The sequence below is a fragment of the Cyprinus carpio genome, chromosome B20 (genome assembly GCF_018340385.1).
Source record: "Cyprinus carpio isolate SPL01 chromosome B20, ASM1834038v1, whole genome shotgun sequence".
NCBI lineage: Eukaryota > Metazoa > Chordata > Actinopteri > Cypriniformes > Cyprinidae > Cyprinus > Cyprinus carpio.
In genome coordinates, this window is record NC_056616.1 from 1670779 (window position 1) to 1691575 (window position 20797).

Sequence of the window (20797 nt, forward strand, 5' to 3'; positions counted from 1 at the left end):
ACACGTACACGCCCACTGAAATGTGTTACCATCCAAAATAGTAATGAATCACCGGGGAGGAGACCGGATCCGAACCCTGACACTGAGGGCTAAAGCACACCCTGCCAGTCAAGCTAATGGTGCTGTATATTTGGAGACCACTGTGTTCAGCCTCGGTTACTGTGTGTCCTGTGTGCTTGTTTTATCACTTCGAAAGCAGACATTGTTGTCAAATAATGAAACCAATGGAACTGTTTACACACCCATGTGATTCATTTCAGTGTGGACCAGATCTCAGCATCAGTTTTCCAGGGACGAGACTGAGTGTCCACTGAAGCTGAGCTACTGGTGTTTCGACGGCCGGGACTAACATTGAGACGTCTCTTTAGCAGCAGGCTGTGTCATTACTGTTTCTGTAATTGGTATAGCAATGTGTGAACTACTGAAACGTGCATTTCTCTCTTTCTAGTATAATTAAGACCATCAAGCTCAACCATCTGTTGACTGCTCAAAAATCCATTTAGGAGTATCTGGAGCTCTTTATTCATTTGATGACAATGTTTCAGAGGAGATTCTGTGAAATGTATTCTCGTGAAACACTGTGGTGAACAGACTGGATGACTACGTCAAATGCAATCTGTGAAACCTGCGGATCAAATTGTAAAGCCGCGTTTACACTGTCAGTGATTAAAAGGTATCCAGCTGTATCAGCCAGCAGATCACGCTCTGCGCTGTCATTGGTAGATGCTGTAGTGTGTCACTGCTCATTTGCATAAGAGTGTCCTTGATAAAGAAAAGGAAAAACTTAAAAGCCAAATTTTAAAACAATTTACTCCATACATTTTTTTTTTTTTTACTTTTATGAGCTGTAAGCTCTAATCATCAAAATTAAAAAAAAACTTTTGAAATGTCTTATTTTACATGTAATGTATCTATAATATATGAAAGTTTCACTTTTTGAAATAAGTTACAAAATGTTTTCATGATATTCACATTTTTTGAGATGCACCTGCATATTTTTAAGAAACAATCCTAGAAGAAGATGACCACCTTAATAATTTCTTCTCAACAATAATAATATTTTAATTAATAAGTATTTCCAAACAAAATAATACAAAAAAAACATGTCATCCAAAAAAAAATTGTCTAAATAAATAAAGAAAAAAAAATTCTGTCAGAATAAAAAGAGATTTTCTTCCTTGGCATTTATGTCTTGTTTTCTAGTATAAAAAGAAACAATTTTGTTAGTTAAAACCAAGCAAAAATATCTACCAATGGCTAAGAAAAATAATCTTAATTCAAAGGCTAAACAAGATGATTTTTCTTGGCCCTTTGGCAGATATTTTTGCTCGTTTAAAGCAAAAACTAACAAAATTTGGATAATTTGTTTTTAGAAAGCAAGACATCTTGCGTAATTTTACTTGTCAAGTAAATGCATCTTGATTAAAGAATTTATAGATATTTGTGACCCTTCTGGCAAAATGAGTAGTAATGCACACAGGTTAATTCTGAGCTACGGGCAAAAAAAAAAAAAAAAGTGAAAAAATATGATTTTGGTTGTGTTTTAGATTTTCACAAAAATGAGTTCATTAAGCCCTCATCTAGCGAGACGTCCAAGTGCTCCAAATAGTAATTAAACACCTAAAAGTATCTTGTACATTATCTGAGAGGAGAACTTTCCCCCCGCTCTCTTCTCGTGCTGCCTCTCAACCGAAGCACCTGCATAAAGACGACAGACACCAACGGCGCACTATCCCCATACACATACACAGATTTAAAGTAGGCAAAATATATTATATATATATTATTATATAAGATATATATATATATATATATTATATTATATATATTTATAAAGTGAATTGTCTGTGGTACGCAAACATAAGAAAAACATCTGTTATATCTTAAGTTTTTTCTGAATGTCCCGGGTGGGAACGCGTTTTGGGGAAAAAACATACGATGTGTAACATTATATTAGTTCCGTGCAGTTCTTGCACCCTTATACTACTTTGTATGTCTTAATAGCCTGCGGGGGTATTTACACAGCTGTTGCGTTCCTGTGCCAAAGAGTGTCTGGTTTTGCCGATTGGTAACGATTTCCAACTAATGTCTTAAATTTTTGTGTGTTCCAAAACAAATTTTCCCCAATATTTGTTTAGGCACTGTTTTTTTCCCTAAATCCTCACCATCTAACCCTCTAATTTTGCAGGTTTATCACTGTTTTCGCATCTCTTACTGTGGCAAACATGCAGGAAGGCAAATGAAAGATTTCATGGCTATGAATTGAGAATTCGTTCGATTTATTAATATGTTCCCTCATTTCAGTTAAATCATGGGTTAAGGAATAAAATTAATGAAACATGGAAAGTTGCCACAAATTAATAAGTCTTATGACCGAATTAGGAAGGAATGAATAGCATATAGCCTATGTGTCCTGTGTCCCGCAGCCCTGCAAAGCGCACGATATGAAACAATTATCTGGGGAAATGACTTCGCTACTACATTTCTATTGCTTTCCATGTTAAAGAACTTTGTGTTGTTTCTTTTTTAAAGTACTTTTAAAGTTTGAATCATATTAAAAGCTTAATTTGTACATTATGAATGAATGATGATGCATTTATATACTGTCACCGTTACTCACAGCCGCTCGTACGTGTTTTGTGCATGAGCCGCACGCAGCCAAAAATTAAACAGCTTAATCGACCATTGATAACTTTAATCGATTGCATCTCTTATTGACAATTAATTGATCATCGATTAATCTTTGACATCCCTAGTTTTTATGTAAAATTAAAAAAGTAGGTAATATTTTTTTTTATATAGATGTATTTTATATTTGTATATATATTTTTTTGCATTAGTTCTGATTTATAACAACAAAGATAAAAAAACAGCTATATTATGATTATTAATCTAGTACTGACTATTAAGAAAAGAAGTGGGGGGAAAGATGTAACGTTGCAAGGTAATTTTGCTTTGGAACCTTCAGAAAACTTTAAATCAGTTTTTCTCTAAATTTACTTTGCTAACTCAATCAACTTCAAACAGGTTTAGCTCAGTCATTTTTCATCATACATCATTTTGAAGGTTTTTTTTTTTTTTATACAGAAAATAACTCATTTTTGAAAATGTGATCATTGTGACTCATTTTGCCAGCACAGGTCACATTTATACTAGAAAACAAGACACACACACAATATATATACACACACACAGACACAGACACACACACACACATATATATATATATATGTGTGTGTGTGTGTGTGTGTGTGTGTGTGTGTGTGTGTGTGTGTGTGTGTCTGTGTTGCAGTGAAGTTAAAAGTCACTGTATGTATAAATTGCATTATATATAAATACACACACAAACATATATATATATATATATATATATATATACATATATATTATATACATATATATATATATATAATATATATATATAATATATAAAATAAATAATTGGATCTGGACAAAAGAAAAACACCCAAGCAGAGCGCAAAATGGGTAATATAATGGCCAGGTCAGCCAAAAAATCTCAAGAATGGTCTTCAACACATCCGATTGTGTTTGTCTTGCATTGGAAATAGGACACTTGTCAGAGAAAAGGAAAATGAAGGGTGGCCAAGCTGAAAATGGGAAGACAGTTCACCTTTTAACAAGTCCAGAGCTCCAAAGGAGAGTGTTAGAGAAGTCCAGATGTCTTGTCATAGAAAGCCTCTGGAAGAGGGCAGCTGAAAATCACTTGGTACTACAAGTTTGAATGGGTGTGAATCAAATCATCTCTGGTCAATGACACATGGAAAAAGATTATATCCATGTTTTGCAGTGTGTGGTTTAACAGTCAGGCAGAGTTTTCTCTTCACAAGCACTCTCTCTCTCTCTCTCTCTATTGAAAATTAACTTGGAACTGGCAGCTTTCATAATGCAGGTGTTCAAGGTCAGTGGAGATGTGTCCAAAAAGACTCACGCCTGTAGTGTGAAATCAGAAAGCTCTAATCCAGTTTCTGAAGTTTAGCTTCTTTTACACTACAGAGTATGTACATTCAACAGGAGGAGGTTTGATTTTTACTTTACCCTTTTAGGTTTCAAAGCAACAAAGGCTTTTAATAAAAATGTTAAAAGACTACTGAGACTGAAAGAATTCATTCCACTGCTTTTAACACATGGAGCGTGTTTGCAGAGCAGGCTGACTAATTAAATGTTTATCTGTTTTCAAATTGCACAAATTTGAAGTACAAATTCATTTCCTTAAAAATTGCACCAAATGAACCCAAGGTCTTCTCATTACCGCTCTTCAACATTCAGTGTCATCTATGCAAAGAATCAGGGGTTCTTTTATTATTTTACCCATCTCATTTCAAAGCTCTCAGCAAATAAAGAGGGCATGGTGAGAGGGAAAAACACTCACAGATAAAAAGTGAGAGAGAGAGAGAGAGAGAGAGAGCTGTGTGGGAGGAGAGTGAAGATGTCATCTTTCTCTGTTTCCTGGCAGGGAAGTAACCCCGCTAATAACCTCAGCCGCTCGCTGACACATCTGCTGTAGAAAAGCCAGGCCTCTATGATGCTTCGATGACACTCACTGACCATCAGCTTTCATAAGATATCTATTTATTTTATGTCTCATCAATTCGGTATAAAAACAAAATTGAAACATGTTAATCAAAGCTTTGAGCAAAACAGCCATTGGGTAAAATCCTAATGATGATATAAAAACGTTTATGTGCAGTTATTGGGTCATTAGAATCAATGTATTCCTAGTGGACATTTAGTTTACATGCTCACGACTTGTTATTATCATCATTTAATTTTTTATAATCATTTTTAGTTTGTGCTTGAAATGCTTTTGTTATGATCCATCTTTACACCCAAGAGTCTGCACTCCATGCATGCGCTCTGTCTTTTACGTATACATGCGTCAGATGAACATCATGTCCTGACGTTTTCCTTTCTTGAGTTTAGAATATGGCTTGTCATGTTAAAAATAGTTCAGGTTTTGTTGCGCAGGGCATCAATGCCAGATTTACACCAATGGTCCAATCAGAAGAGTGTGGGGGCGGGACACTCAAGTGCACTGAGAGTATACAGTAGCAACTGTGCGTTCGCCTCAGGGTTCAGATACTGCCTTTATGGTGTGTTCAGAGTAGAAACAGAATTTTAAGTCCCAGCATCCTTTTCAAAAGGTATTTCCCTAATAAAAGAATGCCTAATAACATGAACACATGGATGTAGATCTCAATGCATGATAACACATCATCAAAAAAGAACATCCCTCCTGCAGAATAAACCACCACCAAACAACAAAAAACTCCCTCCATAATAAAAGAAAAAGAATGAAAGAAAACACAAAGAATTATTTTCAGCATTCCAGTGCATTGCTTTTTAAACGTGGAAAACTAACACCTTGTACATCTGAGATGCATCTTGTTGTTCTCTGTGTTCATTTCCTTTCCGCTGTCTCATGTATTAAATGCAAGAACAAGATCTGCATGATTGGTTTCTTAATGTACTACATGTACTTACTAAATATACTTATTTAAAAGTTAATAAAATGGAGAACAAAAAAATGTGTGATGTTAGATGCATATCCAATCGCTTGTGTGGAGAGTGGAAGCTAAAGTGCGCTTTTACAGGACATGGAGGCGCCAACATGATCACTTGCATTTTTTTCTCTCAACAGTGGAAACAACTGCTGTCATTTTTGCTCATAAAGGTGGTAATACATCATTTAAAACTGTAAAGGGTATACTTTTATTTGTGTGCACTCACAATATCAACAAAATGTTGTGCTTTTGTAAAATCAAGAAAACAAACAGAATTTTTTCCTGTTTTTCTGCCGTCTCGGTCTTGAACAGGAGCACTTCACAATGATGAACCGAAACTCAGTGAATACTTACCTCACAGACATGATAAATATATCCATAGAAAGCTATACATTACTACTTTAAAATGAAATAATTTAAATAAAATACATAAAACTCTTTCATTATGTAATCCATAAAGATGCATTTCTCTCTAATGTCAATGAGAAGATGGCAAGTCAGGATCGTCAAGTTCATCTTTGTGACACTAACTCAGAAAACAACAGTTTATTAATAAGTAATTCAAATATCTCCTTACTACTTCCTGCCGACACATTCATGGTAATTACTTTTGTCGTGGCTTTGCGCCAAGCTTTATCCTACTGTATTTTGTGAGTTTGAATGCCTTCCTGCTGCTGGCGGGAGAATAAACACCATCAGAGCTGCTCTTGACAGTCGCGGTAGCACGATGTTGTTTCCATCAGCGCAGCAGTTTTTTTTTTAAATCAAAAAATGTAATTGATGGATGCCTAAAATATAAAAATATGGAGAAGCCTAAGTGCCTGGCCCGCGCCTGACACATGATGTGAAAACTTGCCCGAAGCCCGGCCCTAGGGGTGTAAATAAGTTGGGACCCATTGGGCTCAGGCTAAAATGCAGGCTCTATCAAAATTCATCCTGTAAAACTATTTTGACATTGTGCTACCATGGAAATGCTAATTTAAATCCTTTTAGCATCTCATATTTCATAATCAAACCTTTTGTAATCTTGACAAAACACATTGTCGGAAAGGTTTCTCAAAGAGTTATTCAAAGGTTTTCTATTTGGTGAGGTAATATTGTGACAGTAATGTATAAACTTGTGACAGGAAAATCCATAAAAAAAATTCTGTGGAGTTTGGTTGTCATCATTTTTTGGTATATACATGATTCAAATTTAAAACATAACTTAGACATATTACTGTGATTTTATAGAAAATTTAGATTCCAAAATACTTTGTTATATATATATATATATAATATATATATATATATATATATAATTATATATATATACATACAGTGCCTTGCGAATGTATTCATACCCCTTCATTTTTTTTCACGTTTTTTGTTGCTGCCTTATGTTAAACTGCTTTAAATCAGTTTTTTCCCCCACAACAATCTACACTCCATACACCATAATTGAAAAGCAAAAATATTTTTTGCAAATTTATAAAAAAAAAAAAAACCTAAATTGATTCCATTGCATAAGTATTCATACCCTTATCTGGGACAGTTGAAATTTAGCTCAGGAGCATTCATTGTGCTTGTAGGTGTTACTACATTTCAAGTGAAGTTAACCTGTGGCAAGTTCAATTGAATGGGTATGATCTGGGATGGCACACACTTCTTAATAAAAGGTCTAACAGCCGATAATGCATAACAGAGCAAAAACCATGCACTGAGGTCAAAAAACTGCCTGTAGATCTCAGAAACAGGTTTGCGTAAAGCCACAGTAATGTATAAATCTGAAGAGTTCAGAAAAAAAATCTGCTTCATTGAAGGGTCACAGAAGCATGTAGTCTCTGTTACCCATAATGGAAGAAGTTTGAAACAACCAGGACTCTTCCTAGAGCTGGCTTCCCGGCAAACTGAGCAACTGATGGAGAAGGGCCTTGATGAACCTGATGGTCACTCTAGTTGAGCTCCATGATCATATATGCAGACGGGAGAAAGCTACAGAAGGACAAACATCACTGCAACACTCCACCAATCTGGGCTTTATGGTGGTGTGGACAAACTCAATCCTCTCTTCAGTTAAGACACACGACAACACACTTGGAATTTACAAAAAAGCACCTAAAGGACTCTCAGACTATGAGAAACAAGATTCTCTGGTCTGATGAACCTCAGTTCCAAGCATAATGTTTGAAGGAAACCTGCACAGTACCATCCCAAAAATAAAGTGTGCTGGTAGGCTCCTCATACTGTGGGGCTGTTTTTCAGTGGTAGGGCACCCTAAGCACACAGCAAGAGTGGCTTATAGACAACTCTGTGAATGTCCATGAGTGGCCCAGCCAGAGCCTGGGCTTGAATCCAATCAAAGATTTCTGGAGAAACCTGAAAATGTGCATCTGCCCCCATCCAACCTGACAGAGCTTGAGAGGTGAAGAGGTGAGGAGAAGAATGGCAGATTAAAGCTTGTTGCATCAAACAATAAAAGACTTGAGGCTGTAAAGGTGCTTCAGCTAAATAATTATTTTTTTTTATTTTTTTTAAATAAATTCACAAAGTTGTGACAATTCTGTTTTTGCTTTGTCAGTATGGTGTATGGAGTGTAGATTGATGAGGAAAAAAAATAAGTAATTTAAAGAAGTTTATCATAAGGCAGCAACATAATAAAATGTGAAAAAAAAAATATGAAGGGGTATGAATACTTTCGCAAGGCACTATACTGTACATATTTATGTACCAACCTTAGGTCTGTATTTCAAAGTATTCATGAATTACAACCATTTACGTTTGGCTAGTGCATTTTCACTTCTATGTTTAAAAAAAGGGGGTATTTTCAGTGTAATGCTGCTTAGTGGAAAAACCTGTATTTGCCGTTTCATTCTCCTATCCACAGAGAGTATTAAACCTTTTCTTTATAAATACTAAACTTAGTTTACACAATAGACAAATTTCTATAAATAAGCTTCAAAAAAGTTGGTCTGTCAATGGCACTGACATTATACAAAATAAAGCTTACTTACATCATGTGAGAAAAAGCTTATTGTACCTATATTTTGTTTTGCTGTGGCTCATGGTGTTGTTGTTGTTTTGGAAGTGAATAGTGTTCATGACAAGGGAGGCGTGAGAAATTGGAAATAGATGTCATGATAATGCATCAGGGGTGACGGAAATGGATTTCGTGTCTGTTTTCTAAAACATTCCGCGAATTTTTCTGCTGTTTGTTGCAGTTTTCATTCCTGGAGTCTCATGTCTTAATAATTTCGCAATTAAGGACAAAATAATGGTGATGACAAGCCTGGTTCCTAAAACACGTCGCGAGACCGTGCTGTTCTGCTCCGTTCCATTGCACGCCGTCTAGCTGCTTGTGTGTACCCTCCCCAAGGCAGAAAATAATACACAAGGATGATCCAATACCAAACACAAACAAGTACTACAATATATGGGTGAACCTCATGAAAATATCCCAGTCTTATTAAAAAAATGTAATTATATTTTGCACTACCACAATTAAGCAAATTTCTTTCCCATTTCTTTCTCTCTCTCTCTTTTTTTTTTTTTTACTGTATTGTATCCAGAAGTCTTTCTTTCTTATCAAATGTAACGACACAATGAAGTTCCACTCGTGCAGTGACAAAAACAAGGCTGTATTTGTTTGACACACATGCATACCAAACCGAAAGTCCCGTACCGAAAATTTTCTGTACAGATACGTTTACCATTAAAACCCCCCATTAACAAAGGAATAAGTTATGGGGGGAAAAGTGCTTAATTGTCAAGAAAATGCAAAACATTTTTTGCATAAAATACTTTTTTCTTTTATAACCTAGACACATTCTTAACGAGATTTAAACACATGGAAACAAAAAACAATCGCTTTATACATGAAAGTCCTTGCAGAAGGGTCTGCACTCTCCCTCTGGACAGCCTGCATTTAAAAGATAAGCCCGGCTCATTTGAGGACAGTAAAATCTCGAGTCTGGACAGAGTGGACAGATGGGTTGAGAGAGGCGCAAATGAGGAACGCTAGAGAACTCACACTTTATGCTTCGCTACGTTTCTTCAGAGAGAAATGTCAAGCCGCACATAATCAAAGCCACCAGTCTGTTCAGGACCGGGCCTCACGAATCACATTTTGGTGCGTATTATGTTCTGAAAAGTAGCGACTCGAAAAGTTGCTAATGCTGCAACCACCTGCGTGTGACTCAGAGCTGAATGTTTCATAATCACTCGCACATTAGCGCACACATAGAGATAAAGACAGACACATAGGAGAAATCCTCCTGTGTGCGAGTTGTGGGACGTTTGTACGGATGTGTACTGATGTTTAGCATTGATTTGAGCGTAGTGAATGCAGTTGCCATGGTGACGATGACTCACCCCTCCCCGCCGACTTTGGTGATCTTGAGTCTGAAATCGACCGAGTTGTGGCTGGGCGGCTTCCACTTCAGAATTTCATCACATCTGCCCGGCTTATATTTCTACAGGGACGCCAAAAACACAGAGACAAATCACTTTAAGACATAAAGCAAACAATGCAGGAGAAAAACAATACTCCTTTATTAGCTATAAAAAAAAAAAAGAATGCTACATATTATCAACAGTAACGCATCACCAATTTGTAGGGCACCTTAAAAAACAATGCGTCCCAAAAGAGTGACTTTATGCATGAGCATTTATACCGTATGTGGGCGAAATTATTGCTAATGTACTGTCTTAACCCTATAAACCTACTGGATCATCCTTAACCTGATCAAAACTGATGAAAATCCTGTTGCACACAATATACTACATGCCTTCTGTCATCCGATTGATAGTTTTACTTTAAAGATCTTGCTTTTAAGAATGAAACATCTTTTGTTTACTTGATAATCCATGCATCATTTTTAGAAACATGATTTTATTTGTTCATCATCTCAATCTCAATCATCTCAGTCAGTGCCTTTGTTTTGCATTGCATTATACATTATGTGGGGGGCACTATAAAAACTACAGAGCTTTGATTATAAACCTAAGCGTTTAAATTTCATCTTAATAAGGCATACTATTAGGAGATAAAGAGTTTATATTTGTATCATAATGATATTTACAGCATTTTATCTTAAGTTTGTTTGTTTGTTTGTGTTTAACTCCATTCCAGAAATATTATGGCTGAATTATATCATGTTTTTATCATTTTTGCTAAAAACTCCAAAACTTTATTTGGCTTAACTCTGTTAAAAATCTCTTCAAAAGAGTTAACTGAATAAAAAAAAAAATTTCCTCAAAGAGTTAAAACCAGCACAATCTAATAAAACATGCTTAATGGAAAAAGGGATTTGGAAGAGAGAACATGTTGGAGGATCTTCTCCAAGTATTAAAAACTTATATCATCGTAATAACGTATCATCCTGGGATGACCTATTCTACAGCGGGAACAAACAATCTGGTCTCATCAGTTAGAAAATTTATAGAAATGTCTTTTTCCAACATTGGGACTTATTTCTTGGTGTTTATTCATTGTATATAGATCCCATTCTGTGTGCCATTTGTTATTACCATAAGAACAAATTATTGGTTTTAAATCCATAATAGGAACAACCACAAAAATCTACAACAACCAAACAATAATGCTTTTTTTGCAGCAGAGTCGCCTTCCTCATTTCCTTCAATCCCACAGTGCCCAGGTACCCAACAAAACCAGATATTAAAATTATGATCATTTTATCTAATTTTTTTTTTTTTTTGGTCCATATAAAAATCAGCATCTGCACCTGCACCAAATTGCATATTTTTGCTATGTTTGGGCCTCTGAATAAAACTGAGGTGATTTTTCTTCTGAGTATGAGCTCCATATTCTCACTATATGAGCCATGGAAGCCTGATGTATCAAATATGATACTTAACAAAAAAGAATTATATCTATCTATCTATCTATCTATCTATCTATCTATATAGTTCAATAAACTCTTCCATTAAAAATTTAAAATAAATCTATATCAATTTTGTATGACAGGCTTTACAGGTGTAAGGCATCAGAGGAGTGTTCAAAGACTTAACCACCTTGCATTTTCATCTAATTTCACTTAGGGTCTAAAAGCACAATTCTACTGTAGGAAGTGGTAAAATGAAGATATTTTTATAGAAACATGAGAGATTTCTGTCCCTCTATATGAAACAACATGAGGGGTGGTAACTGATGACAGAACTGACACTTTTTGGCTGAACTATCCCTTTAAGATGCAGTCTATGTAGGCAGCTCTCTAGGTTTTGGAACAGAGCCATAGAATTGCTGATGGAAATAGTTACGTTATGGTGAGCAATGTAGACCATTTTCACTGTTTCACTTTAATATTTTCTGTTCATCTTTCTACCGCGAGTGTACAGTGGTTTAGCACATCTAGACCAATCAGCAAACATTTGTCTGTGATGTAAATGAGATGTAAAGCAGTTAAAGTATGGAGCTCTGATCACAGCAGATCAACAGTTCTGTCTTGTTATCTGTCTACTGTGCACGAAACTCCACAACTTACATGAAACATAATTTTATAGTCAATCTATATAGAAATTAATTGTGCTTGTCTTTTTAGAAAGGGGCCAAATAATAATTAGACAAACGTCTTTATATTGTGTCGTAATTGCTAGATGTAACAAATTAACATGCCAACAGTGTAGTTTGATACTTAAGGTCTCTGCACACTGAGTCCGAAATTTTTGTATGAGTTTTTTCATATTCGAAATCCTAAAAATTCGTCACGCACAGAAACCTTGCACACTGAGTCCAATGCGTATTAATTCATCTGTTGCGAATTTTTTTTTTTTGCAAAACAGCACTAAATGGAGTCTTCAAGCAGTGAGGATGATTTTTTTGTAGGAAATATTGGGTCCATCCAATCCTGAGATATAGAGAGTTCTCCCTCCTTATTAAGTAGCAGAGGGATTATTCTGGGCAATTTAAAGTTTACTTTCAGGATGTCAGTGGCTCAGTTTGATGCTTTTGCTAGCGATACTAGAGCCACATATTAAAAAGAAGACCACCAATTTCTGTGAACTCAGTGTGCAAGGATCTTAACAGTGCTTTGTGCTGCGAGACGAAGTGAATGAACCTGACAGTCACCATTCTGGATTTTGGCGTTCGCTTGTACGGTGGCTCTGAACTGTCAAAACACCTCTCAAAATGCTTGCTACGGATGCAAGAAACTGAAAAAAATCGAACCCAATCCAAATTTTTTTATGACGGACAAATATTCCGGAGGCAGTGTGTAAACGTGATTGACATAACGTATTTATTTTTTAACGTGCGAAAATTTATTACGCAATTTTTGGACTCTGACCTTGGCTTTGACCTTTACTCTTATGAGCCACTACTTTCAATGAACTGCTCAAAATGACTCTATAGTTGTACGTTTGAATCAGTCGAGTGTTTAGCATAGCCCCGCATCAAAAACTGAATTCTGTCCAGTTATTAGCTACATACTATACATTTAAAGCACTACATATTTCATTGGCTTACTCTACACGCTGTTTTGTGAAATAACTGTCCTTCAACTACTTAATAATCCCTTATATTCTGTCATTATAAACCTCTTTGAGAATATATCTGTAACAGTTGTTATTTAACTTGGATAAATAGCTCTTCCATACACCGCTCATCAGGATGTGTTGGCTTCCAGCACTCATTCGCATTAACAACTACATTTACATTTAAATTACAGTCATTCATTTATAAAAAGTAGAGGGAGGTTTTTTTTTTTTTAATCCAGATGTTTGTTCAACTTATCAAAGAATACTTAAAATAATAACAACAATAATACATTTTGTGTGACCTAAATGATTTTAGTTTGGCTGATGTGAAAATTCAGAAAATGAGGGAATACAGTACATTCTGGAATCTGGACTTAGTAAGCTTACTATAAGAACTGTAAAATCAAATAAAAAGAAAACAAGTTCAATAAAAAGAGATCAAACAAAACAACGTCCTTCACAACACTAATATTTGGCATGTGACTATGAGAACATTCATTATACATTCATGTCAACATTCTGGATGTGATGAATCAAATCTGGAGAAACCAAAAATGAGGCAAAGTAACAGATGCGTTGCCAGGAAACAGGATTTGAGCCAGCAGGACGGTTACGTGGTGGGAGGTTGTACCTCTAAAAGGCTCAGTGCAAGATTGGGGATGAAAGTGCGGTTGTTACGGCTCAGAGTATCCAAACAACCCTCTCACTTTCCACCGTATTGGTCTCTGCAATAATCAAAGCTGTTTACCAGCGGCAACACTAATGATGAGGACAGGATACAAACACTAGAGCCTAGTAACTGTAAGAGCATCATCTCAGGAGAACCAGCAACTTCTCACAATATAACAGCAACGTGCGGATATTACATTTCTAAATGGCCTGAAAACAACTGAATAATTCTGATGCTGAAAGCTGAATGGTTGATACAAAATTCAAGACATTATAATATATTATATAGTCAGCTAATTTAATAATATGTTCAGCAAATTTTCATTTTTGGGTGAACTATTAAAGGAAAAGTTCACCCAAAAATAAAAATTTGCTGAAGGTACTTTATTAAGTATGTCTCAAAAATTTTGAACATTTAACCCTCAGGCCATCCCAGACATAGATGAGCTTGTTTCTTTATTGGAACAAATTTAGACAAATGTATCAATCCATCACTTGTTCACCAACGGATCCTCTGCAGTGAATGGGTGCCGTGAGAATGAGAGTCCACAAGTGATCCATATGATTCTAATCCATCAATAATCATCTTAAAAAGAGAAAAGTTGCATGTTTGTGATAAACTAAAGTGACTTCAAAGTTCAAACCATTGCTTACAGTTAAAATACGAGTCCATAATCCATAATAATGCTTGCTCCAGTGAAAATTATTGTGATGTTTTTATCAGCAGTTTGGACTTCATTCTGACGGCACCCATTCACTGCAGAGGATCCATTGGTGAACAAGCGACAGAATTAAATGGTAATTCCTCATCTTGAATGGCCTGAGGGTGAATACATTTTCAGCAGATTTTCATTTTTGTGTGAATTATTCCTAAGAGTAAGTGAAGTTTTATTCTGCTGCATACTGTACCAAACAATTCCGTTTAACAGTGACTATATTCACAAAAAAGAATGGCCTCTTTCACTTTATTGCTTCAAGCAAAACCACATGCAGGTCTGGAACAAACATCGCAAAGCATCTTTTATTTGGCATCGTTCACTTCCAGTAATTTCATTAAAAACATCAAAAGCTTATCACAGTTGAATGAAAAAGCTTCATTTGGCAGTGATTACAATGATAACGCAGGTTATGCACATAACTGTGATTCTGTGACTGGTGAAAGACTGCCAGAAGGCACAGCTGAGCAGAAACGCCTCTTGTGGCTTTATTCCTGCTGACAACCTATCAAATTCGTCACCTTGTGACATGCTGACGTATCACACGTATATATACTCTGTATGCACATCATGATTTCTTCCGAAGTCTTTTCATCGACCATTAGTTCTGAAGTCTCCAGTTTATACACAGGCTAATTTTTGGAGCATTTAAAAGCAGAAATGTGAAGCGTATAAGATATACTGTCATTTTATAAAGATTACATTAATTATTTTGTTAAAAGTTAGGTTTTGAGCTACTAAGTTGTTTATATCATTTGTACAGATATTTTAAGTTTATCGTTTTGTGTTGTATACTGACTTTGGAAAAGTCTTTTAAGCAGCATTCTAATTCTTTGGCTCCAAACCACCAGAGGCCACTACTGACTACATTATAGCGTGATATTGTTTAATTGCTGTCAATCACAGCCAATCAATGGCTGCATCCAAAAGCCTAGGCAGCTGACTGGTTGCTTCGCTGCCTTATCCAGCAATGACTTCGCAGGCAGCTCAAATGGAGAAACAAAGTGTTAAAGACCAGGTGAAGCTGCATTATGCGAACAGGCTTTAATCAACATAGACTTCCAACCCGTCACTCTTACTAATGGCCTCTGTGTCTTGATTGACAGGCCTCTACCAGTCAGGCAGAGCTGTAAGGGGTGTAGATGTAACATGCCCAGTCTGACCACAGATGTTGCGGTGACTAAAATGCCTCCAGGACTAAATAGTGTGATATATTGGACAAGTTTGACTGGCAGCACCCAAGCTATTGTGCGTCAAATACATTGTGCTGTCACAGCAGTGAGAGAAGCTGACATGCTGTTAGTCTAACTGAAAGAGATATACTGGAGAGTCTGCAAAAGAATGGCACTTGTCACGATTGAGCATAAAACCCAGCTTTGTGACATGAGTTACGGAGGCGCCACGCAATGTCTGTCAACAGCTGGGAACGGAAGCATGGGATTCGCCTTCATGCTGCAGGGAAGCGAGAGCTGACAGCACGCACCTTGTAAACAGCCCTGAAGCCAAAGGTAATCCAAAAGGGAGACCGTTTGAAATGAGATTAAGGGGAAACTGGTAATGAAGCTGGATGGGGAGATCTTTAACTGAGAGATTGTGGATTATGCCACGGCAGACCAGAGTTTCAGTTAGAGGTGCACAATTAATTGAAATCAAAATGAAATTGCGATTAAATCATTCTGTTTAGTGCGATTGTAAAAAAAATAAAGAAATCATTCACAGCACACCATTCAAATAAGAGAACATTAACAATTATCAAAAGAAAAAAATCAACACGCGTCAAACATCTTTCCAAATATGAGAAGCATTCATGAACCTCTTTTCCAAAAGACAACATTTAATAACATGTTTTTACTCCAAACTCCCTTCAACGTCAGTCGAGTGTTTGAAATTAAATCCTTCTTTGAGACGGCTTCTTACACAAAATGAGGAGCGTAACATATTATTTCATGGCATTCTATGCAGTGATAATGTCAATTAGCATCGCATTATAATTGTACTTTATTCTAAAGAAAATACATGAGAAGGCTAGAAGAACTCAGATAAACCATATATTGCCATAGTCGTTGAATAAATGTTTGTTTGTTTTTTAATGCCATGTGAGCTTCTGTAGCTATTTTCATGCATTGAATGAAGTTCAGTCTTCTGTTTATTAACATACCGCTATATGGGATTTCCTGGAATGACGTGTATTACCTTAAAATGCATATTTGAAGTTTCAATGCAAGAGCGGCCTCTGGCCTTCGGATGGAGATTTACTACTGATCACAGAACTGTGCTTCACTGACAAGCTGTGCTTGAAAAAATCATAGCCTTTCTTGAAACGCAACTCCAGTTTAATTTCGAGTAATTGTGCAGCTCTAGTTTCAGTTCCACTTCCCAAAGTACATTCAGAGTATGAGTAACAGCAGGTATTTTAACACTAAAATGGGACGTGATAAAATGGCATTGCTGTTGTTTCACCAGCTGGAAATACACCTTCTAATGCACCGGCTCCAACCACGTTCTTGGAGCCATCCCAACAATGCACATTTTGCACGTCATCTTTGTCTGACAGACCTATTTCAGCTCTTGGAATCAGGTGTGTTTGATTAGGGAGACATGTTGGGATGGATCCAGAAATGTGGTTGTTTATATGCATATATTTTCAGGTCTGCATTGGGCGCTTTGAAAAAAACCTCGTTCACCCTGAACAGAGACAGTAATGCTGTCAATAGCTGGAAGCATAGAATCCAGACAGTAAAGTCACTATCTAACAAGTTGCAGGAATCCAGAAATGCTGTCAGAAATAAAAATCCTAATAGCGGCACTCACCCCACTGCAGATACTCAGCGTGAGGGAGAAGATGAAAGAGGAAGTGATGACGTGCTTACAGAGTCTACATGTGAGCCACATCATCAACACGCCAAAGGTGGCAACTTTGATATTAGGTTCTCGGCAAGAAGAGCACGAAGTAATTTCCACGGCAGACTACTGCTATTATCAATTATTCACAGTTATTAAATACATATTATGACAGTTATTAACAGTAATTTGCAAATGTAATGTCCTTACTGATGTTAAACATCATCTGGGAATCAGGGCTGACATAATACACAGCATGCGCTTCTAAAGATCTGAGGGGAAAGAAAGCACTTCATGTGTACTCTGTGTATTTATGGGTCACTATTGTCAGTTATATATTTAGCCATTTTTGCCTTTACTTTGACAAGATGGTGAACAAGAAGCGATGGGACAGAAGAGAGGGGAAGCGATTGGGAAAAGACCTCTAGATAAGACAAGGGCCCCCCCTAATTGAATATATAAGATATACAGGCAAGCATTAGAATGGAGCGAAAGCTTGACTGACAATACGGGCAGCTGGCAACGGTTTGTGATTGGTGAGATTGGTGAATAAAGGCGGAGCCGAGTGAAGGGTCAAACGGAGGTTATCCACTAAAAGTTTCAAAATCTTTCACAGTACAAACAGTCAAGGATGAAGACACACTCAGTGGAAGGTAAATCAAAAGCACTATTTTGAAAGCACTTGAGTTATGCAGAAGATTGTCGGCCTTGAAAATGTACCTCATATTTGCTGAAAGTGAAAGGCGTCTGGAACAATAATGCTTTTATGGGGATTGAGTTACTGCTGCAGCTCAAATGCCTGAAGGTTTAGCATTTGAACACCGTATTATATTAAAGCACGACAGACCAAGGTCAGCCTGCCGCAGCTGAGGATCTTCTTCTGGGTTGTCAAAACATTATGAAAGAAACAATATAAAATTCATTCACAAATCAAACCAAAACAAAAACAATCAATTAATCATCAATTATTCAGTCATGCGGTCTCAAAAGCAGAGCATCGTTAGTCCTTGATGAAGTCATACACAATGAATGCAGGGGTGAAAATCAATCAAGAGCGCAACACAAACCCAAAGCATCACCATGGAAACAAGTGCGACCCTGTTAACGTTCCTTCATGTCAGACTAACCTGTTTACCTGGAGCTTTTCATTCCGCTCCTAATGCATGATGTTGCTGTACACTTTGTCTTTTAGTATCCGCATGCTTTCAATCACAGTAAAAAACGTATGTCTCATTTATCCAGAAGCTCTTCTGCTTCATTTGCATTTGATAATTAGAAGATGGACATGGAGAAATGTGAAGGAGTGTGGGAGACTGTCTAGAATAATGCCACCATCTGTCTCGGAGATGAACATTTCTGAAATCGTGCCCTTTCTTCGTTTTCAGCATCAAGTAATTTGCTTGTCTTTATGAAAACGGAAACTCGGCATAACACGACTCGATCGCAGCCAATACGAACACAGCTGATGTGTAAATTACAGTTATGAAGAGTCAGATTTTGGATGAATGAGATTTCCTGGCAGGCCACGGGAGTACAAGCCAAGTGCCTCCACAAAATGTCCTGTCGCTCATCACAGCTGGTTAGGACAGAAACTCTGATTTAACCTGAAAGGGCTTTCATTACACCTGGTTAGGACATGGTCTGACGGTGTCTCCTTCTGGTCCTAAAAACACAAAGCCATGGCATTCACCACAGAGTCAGGTGCAAGCAGACATGACAGAACGATCCTCCCAAAACACAACAACTGATCGCAGTCATGAAAGATATTCAGAGCTATAATAAGGGAACAGGACTGGGGAGTTTTTCTCAAAAGTTTTGGTGACAGTGTTTTTTATGGTTTACTTTCAGAAAACACATGCCAGGACAGTTTACGGTTTAGTTTTTTTCTTTTTGTTTTTTGTTTTGCCCTTTTTTTAAAAGGTATGGGCACCTATGATCTAGATACTGACGGGGCATATATCACACAGTGACAAAACAATTAGCAGTGAAATGTGCCACTTCAGTATGATACATATGATGCCCCAACTTTTTAACAATGGGAACCTTCAGAAGGAGCTGCAGAATGTCTAGGAACAACACAAAATTTGCAAGCTGCAATTGTTCCTTGTGGGAGTAATAAAGTAGTAAACTAAACTAAACTTAACAGGCTTTACAGCATTTAACTCAGTTCTTCTGATGTTTAGGAATAATAGCACCAACTCTACTTCTATATTACATCTGGCAAGTTTATTTATGGAAATGTGGACGGTGTTGTGTTGATGCATTCTGATCTATCTGACATCAAAGCTCAGGAGAAGTCATTTTCACAGTTTCCTTTCAATAAATGCTTTTTTTTTTTAACTGGTGAGGAAGTTCTGCCTATGTTTTGCACAGTACAATGAACTCTCACTTCCAAAGCTCAAGAAAATTGTGTTCCACATACTATGATGTATTTAAGACAAAGCTAACAATGTAGTTTTACTTGTTATCGTAATAATAGAATAACAGAATAGCCCATAATTTAGGGTTAACATGTTTTGAAAGCACAATGACAAAGCTCTTAGCTGGCCGGCTGTCGCAGACTCAGAAGAAAACAAGCACTGCGTGGGAGAACTTCCGTAAAGGGCCTTGTATAATGCAACATTAGCAAGATTACAAAGACCCTACATTCATCCCTTCTAAAGTACTGCCACTACAGCCGTCAAAGCAGAGCCTCTGCAACAAATTCATCACCTGTACAAATTTTACAGTTATTGTTGACTTCAAATCATCAATGTTTCCTTTATAATGAATAACCTGTTGTTCATCTGTGATAACTATAATACTTATAGTAAATGCATGAACTAAAATAAACAATTTATTCATTACAGTATTTATTCACCTTTGTTAACATTACTCAATATAAATACAATTGTTCATGTCAGCTCATGTCCATTAAATAATATTAACATTTGAAATTAACAATTGGTCTTGACAAAACCAGCAGACGGGCTGATTGAAAATGCAAATTAATTTTCTGCCGGTAGGTGGTGTTTATGGAATGGCAGAAATATTACCCTAGTAATGCTTTATCAAAACTGCAAAATAATTTTTTTTTTAATTGTTCCCTTTAGAGATACATTCAGCACTCATATTTAATTAAATCATAGGCCTAACCTTTTTTCGGCCACAAATTTAAGATCTCTGAATTTAAGGACCCACAATGACCTTGCTATAAGTTTCGTTATTGAACAGATATGCTTAGCATCCATATTCGGTTGAACGTCTATACACGTAGGACTGGCGTCCGGTAGAAACGGCCCTAAACTGCCATCATTTTGCAAGGCTTCCTTAACACCAACTACTCCATTAGTCATTCAGACAACCCACTGACTAATAGATCTTTGACTGTGCAGTTCTGCATATCGCTATTTTGTAATAACAGAGTAATATCTGTTCATAAAGATTAAGAGATACGCTTGACCAACTCTTCTGACCTCATTCTTAATTAAACACTTAGAGAACAAGAGCATGTGAATAAATCAGAGGTCACAGGCCAGAACAAAGCCAGCAGAGCCTTTACCTCCATACAGACTGATATCAAATGCCTCAGGCAAA

General features: G+C 36.7%; 1 protein-coding gene across 1 annotated transcript in view; it reads right to left on the reverse strand.

Annotated features, from left to right (window-relative positions):
• Positions 1–20797, reverse strand: part of LOC109100366 (mRNA-capping enzyme) — a 100378-nt gene that overhangs the window by 8524 nt on the left and 71057 nt on the right. The window contains exon 13 of the mRNA XM_042747406.1: positions 9873–9973. Coding sequence (XP_042603340.1) covers positions 9873–9973 — 101 coding nt within the window. The remainder of the gene's footprint in view (positions 1–9872; positions 9974–20797) is intronic.